This window comes from Pundamilia nyererei, unplaced genomic scaffold, assembly GCF_000239375.1.
Source record: "Pundamilia nyererei isolate P.nyererei 1_Seehausen unplaced genomic scaffold, PunNye1.0 scaffold00139, whole genome shotgun sequence".
In the NCBI taxonomy this organism is placed as follows: Eukaryota; Metazoa; Chordata; class Actinopteri; order Cichliformes; family Cichlidae; genus Pundamilia; species Pundamilia nyererei.
The window spans coordinates 757,266-762,753 of NW_005187540.1; the positions used below are offsets into that span (position 1 = coordinate 757,266).

At 44.8% G+C, this 5,488-nt stretch overlaps 1 protein-coding gene across 1 annotated transcript in view; it reads left to right on the forward strand.

The window, feature by feature from the left end:
* Positions 1-573: 573 nt before the first annotated feature.
* The window catches only part of aste1a (asteroid homolog 1a), a 6,332-nt gene continuing 1,417 nt past the window's right edge, over positions 574-5,488 (forward strand). Inside the window, exons 1-3 of the mRNA XM_005744138.2 lie at positions 574-1,570; positions 4,339-4,647; positions 4,768-4,972. Coding sequence (XP_005744195.1) covers positions 629-1,570; positions 4,339-4,647; positions 4,768-4,972 — 1,456 coding nt within the window. The 5' untranslated portion in view covers positions 574-628. The remainder of the gene's footprint in view (positions 1,571-4,338; positions 4,648-4,767; positions 4,973-5,488) is intronic.

Genomic DNA, 5,488 nt, shown 5'->3' on the forward strand with positions numbered 1-5,488 from the left:
TCTTCAGGTTGTAAATCGTGTTTTTAAAAAGTAACTAAGTAACTAAGTAATTAATTACTTTTGAAAATAAGTAATCAGTAAAGTAACGGGATTACTTTACTGACTACGTTTTTGGGGAAGTAATCAGTAATTAGTTACTGATTACTTTTTTCAAGTAACTTGACCAACACTGCTCCTAACCAACCACAAAGTCACAGAGTGCAGAGTTTAGTGAGTTACTGACCCAGAATCAGCTGATGGAGCACTAAACTCAAACACCTTCAGACTGTAGACAGTCACGTTTGATTCAGTCAGACCTGAACCCACAGACTGAGCTCATCAGGAGAGATTACTGAGCTCAGAGATCATTTTCCCAACCTGAGGAGTCGCCCCCTGCTGGAGGCCTAAGTCCCTACAGCTTCACTGTTCAGAACCAGAATCTATAAAAACCACATTACATATATATATGTGTAGTATGGAAGCCTTTAAGGTGCTGAGGGAACATCACAGGATCAGTATCTGAAGTACTGGTTTGAGTTCATGCACACTTTCATCACTCAGACGTGGTGAACATTACGCATGTCCTGGATATGTAAAACTACTTGCCTCAGTATTCTTTGACCTTCCTGACATCTTCTCGAGCTTCCTGATGTCACAGCATGGTGACAGCATTTGTTTCAGACAGTTTCTGCTTGATGTCAGTTCAGCATGGTTTGTCGCCACGTGCAAAACTGACTCTTGGAGTCTCTTTGTTGTGTTTGTTTTGGCTGATTCTTCAGGTCTGGACCAGAATCACGGCGGGGAGTATGCTGCCTATGAAAGCCTGATTGAGAGGTTCATCACAGCCCTCAGAACCTGCGAGGTCGATCCTTACATGGTGCTGGACGGAGGCTCGGACCACACCGACAAGAAGCTCGAAACTGTGACAAAAAGGGCAGAGCAGCGGATCGAAAGAGCCCATCGAGCAGCAAAGGACGGGGGTAAGGAAGACATCCTGCCAATTATGACCAAGTGGGTGTTCAGACAGACGCTGACCCGGCTGAAGGTCCCGGTCGCCAAGTGCTTTGGCGAGGCCGATCGGGAGATAGCTGCCCTAGCTGATAAGTGGCAGTGCCCAGTGCTTTCCAACGACAGCGACTTCTACATCTTCAACCTCTCAGCAGGATTGTTGCCCATCTCTTACTTCCAGTGGCAGGATGTAAAGGGGAATGGCTCAAAGAGCTACATCCCTTGTAAGAGGTACTATACCTCCAGCTTCTGCATCTACTTTGAAATCCAGCCCCAGCTCCTGCCCACCTTCGCTGCCCTGGCTGGGAACGACTACGTGAAGCTGCCGAAGTTTATCTGGAGTCGGTTTGCCCCAGACGCCAGTAGGCCTCAGAGCCGCCTGGAGGGCCTGCTGTGCTGGATGAAGGACTTTGAGCAGCCAGAGGACACCTTGAAGGCAGCAGTGGAGCTGATGGGAGGAAAGAGCCAGAACAAGGAGAAGATGCTGCAGAGTTTGTCTGTGGGGATGGAGGAATACAAACTACCTCGCAGCTCGCTGGTGGAGTTCTTCGTCCGTGGGGTTGTTCCTCCGTTCCTAGATGAGGTAATGATTCTCATTCAAGGAAAAATGTCCTTTATTGAGGTCTGTCGTTCCACTGTGGAGACCAAATGTCTTCCAACCTGGAGTGCAGAAGGTCAGTTCTGTTTTCTCATAGAGGCAAAGCTGCGACAGCAGTCATTGGTTTTTGAAGTCTTGCTTTGAAGCCTCAAGAATACATTTACACAGTGCAATAATGTTTAATTTAGTAAAAACTAGAGATGGACCGATCCGATATTACGTATCGGTATCGGTCCGATACTGACCTAAATTACTGGATCGGATATCGGAGAAAAATAAAAAATGTAATCCGATCCATTAAATATCACGAAAGCACCTCACAAAACTTGCAACACGCCGTAACTCACCTCAGAACGTTAGCACGTCGGAGCAGTATGCATCACGTGATAGAGCGGCTGTGGCATGCGGGACCTGTCGGTGGTCTGGATAGCATTTGGAGCTTCGCTAGCAACCCGGCATTTCATCTCCGACAAAGTTATCCCCGAGAGAAGTAAAGCAAGTGTGTAAGTTCATCTCTGAATGTTTGTAAAGCATTCCTGCGTTAAGCTTAACGAGCGACTGCCTCTCGCTCTCCGGCTGCTACTTCAATCATGAAACTGCTTAACGATCAGCTGATCGGCTTTTCTGTCGCGAGTCCGTCTCTCTTCTTTGTTTTTGGCCCACTTTGCACCAGAAAGAGGAAACCAGTGGATAAACAACAGCAGCACGTTTAAGCTTGATCAGCTGTTGTTAGAATTTATTTATTATTACTTTCTACTCGAGGATCTTTTTCTACGTAGCTGACGGCTGTAACTGTGCAGGGGCGGATCTAGCAAAGTTTAGCCAGGGGGGCCGATAGGGCATTAACAGGGAAAAGGGGGCACAAAGACATACTTTTCTTTCTTATTCTCATTTAAAATGTCGAGCTTTTAATAAATAATTATCTGACACCCAAAGTTTTAATTTGATGTAAAATGAATAGAAGTCAATTACTGTATATAGTAACTATTAAGTCTAATATATATACCCTAGTAAGCTATAGTACTTTTTCCTTTGGGAAGGTACCATCTGTGCAGTCTGCAATTTTGTTGAAGAAAGATGTTGAATCTATTTAATATTTCTTGAAAAATAATTTATTTCTGTGTATTTTTTTTCACACTGCATCAAATTAAGGTTGATTACGTCGATTAAGCATCATGAGGTGGAGCGTGAGGGGTGGGTCCCTATTTTTTATTTATTTATTCTTGTTGTTGCTGGGAGTTGGAACCCTATTAGTTAGGTTGCTTAATATTTATGCTAAGTACTCTTTAAAATACCAGAATAGGGAGGATGGTGTAGGTTTAAGTTTATTAGATTGATCAGTATTGCTGAACTATGAAATATTTTTTTTTGCATACAGGTATAACAGAATAGCTTTAGTGTAGTTGTTGTTTTAAACTTGAGTATGAACTTATACAAAATGCAGCAAGATATTTAAAAAACAGTTTTGTTGATTAAAAAACACTATATCGGATTCATATCGGTATCGGCAGATATCCAAATTTATGATATCGGTATCGGACATAAAAAAGTGGTATCGTGCCATCTCTAGTAAAAACCTAAAACGAATTACTGATCACATAAACTCATCTAGAAAGTGTTTACAGAGGTAAAGACAGGAAGCCGCTTCCCCCTACAGCTATCGCCACCTGCTGGCTACTGACAAGAATGCAGACATGACGGAGCTCCTCACTGGCCTCACTTTTCAGACCTGGAAACTGTGTCCATCTTTCCTGATGTCTGTGGCTGTTCCCTGATGAAGAACAAGACTCTGTACCATCTGAGTCTTTGACCCTTTGAAGTCAAACACTGTTTTAAGAAGTTTTTAGGTTTATATGTTGAGGACCTAGATCACATGTGAACTCAGGGATGGTTCAAGTTGTGGACGGCTTTTCTCCCCGCACCCAAAGTCTAGAAAACAGGACTTTGGGTGATTTCTTCTTCTCAGAGACAGAGGTCCTCAGACGGTCTTTAAGTATAACGTGCTGGAAGGGTTCAGTGCTGCAGATGCAGGTGGAAGAGTCTGGAAATGGGAGCAGAACTCAGGACCATGGCTACAAGTTCAAGACTGGAAACAGTCTAAATGTCCATCTGACCATCGTCAGGTCCAAGAAGTTAGTGTTACTGATGGAACTAAGGCAAGCTTCTGTAGGGATCGGGCAAACGAGCCTTCAGATTAGTTCGTGACGATCAGTACATATGTTTTCTGACATATCCTAAACTCAAACGCCATAAATATCAGAATGGTTTTTGTTCTACCAGCATCTGCTCTGATCTTGATGCTTTATAACCAGAGCTGTAAATTTACAGACAGCTACTTTCACCAATTGCTACGAAGATTTCAGATACGAGCAGCAGAAAGGATGTTCCTCTGAAGGGCGTCCAGGCTCAGAGACAGGATGAGCAGTTCAGGCACTCAGGAGGAAAATAGAGCTGCTGGTCCTTTACATCTAAAGGACGTCTGGTTAGGATGTGTCCTGCCTGCTGTGCCTGTGAGCTGGATGTGGATGTGCTGCAGAACATGGGTGGACTGGAGGATTCTCCTAGCTACTGGCAATTACACTAGAAAAAAAACACTTAAAAACATCAAAATGTCTTTTTTCCCACCAAAATGACAGTTTTACTCTCCTGAACAAAGGGTTAGGGAGTTGGGACATTTACACCTCAGAGGGTTTGTAAATGTAAATGTTACTTGAGGTAAATGTCTGGTAAAACCTTCGTGTCCTGGTCTCCAGGAGCTCATTGGTCGCATCCCAGATTGGATGCAGCTGCGTGTGATGCAGGCCCGGCTATCCGGGGACACCCTGGACGTGCTGCTGCTGCACAGGCTGAGCCTCGGCACCCCCGTGGACCACAAAGACCTGCCCAGTGCTAACTTGACCTCCAGACCTCTCCGCCAGGTGATGTATGGGCTGCTGCTGGGCAAAGAGACGTCATATAAGGTGGAGGAGAGAGACAGGGAGGACCTCCAGCTGAAATTCATCCGAATCAAACCAACCTTCAGTCGAGTGGCTCAGCGGCTCCAGCTGAACTCACTGCATGAGGTGACAGTTTTAATGGAAATGAACTGCGGTTTGTGTTTTTAATCCTCAGTGCAGCAAGCTAACTTTAATGTCTGTCACAATGTCATTTCGACTCTTCGTCCGGCTGTCTCGTGGCCCCAGGCGCAGCTCTCTGAACGTCTGGAGGTCTTACTCGAGGCTCTCGGGGTGAAAGAGGAACTTCTGAACGAGCTGCCGCCTCAGCTGCGCCTCCTAGTGGCTGTGACCTGTTACTGGTGGAACAGAGCTCGGCCTCGTCCGGACCTGAAGCTGCTGAAGTCGTTGCTGCTGGGAATGAACCTCAAAGACACATCGCGACTCAGCGCAGGTAGGAAACACAACCAGAGGAGACGTTACCAAAGCCTGCAGTTCCTCTGGTGTCCAGCAGAGGCAGCAGCGAGTCAGTCCTCATAGAGTCCCATGTTAAAACTACAGCAGAAATAAACATGTTTACAGCCTGATACTGTTCTGTTCTCGGACATTCTCTGGACAGTGCTCACCTGTTTAAACTGGATTAAGGCTAAAGGTTTATTAGCAGCAGAGACGTGTGTTTGGACTGTATCATGGATATTATTACCTGTGAAATAATCTCCAGGCTCAGTTCAGTCCAGAAATATCAACCGTGTTAGTCTGTTTTACATTACACGACAAAGAAAGGTTCAAATCTACGATTCTGAAGATAAAATCAGCTTTTAAAACTTTGATTCTTCTGATCTTAGTTTTTATTATGAAGATTTTTCTTCTTTCGGTGCTGCAGAAATCTTGTTGGTTTAAAAATGTTTCTAAATAAGTCCCTCTGTGTGTGTGTGTGTGTCTGTGTGTGTGTGTGTGTGTGTGTGTGTGT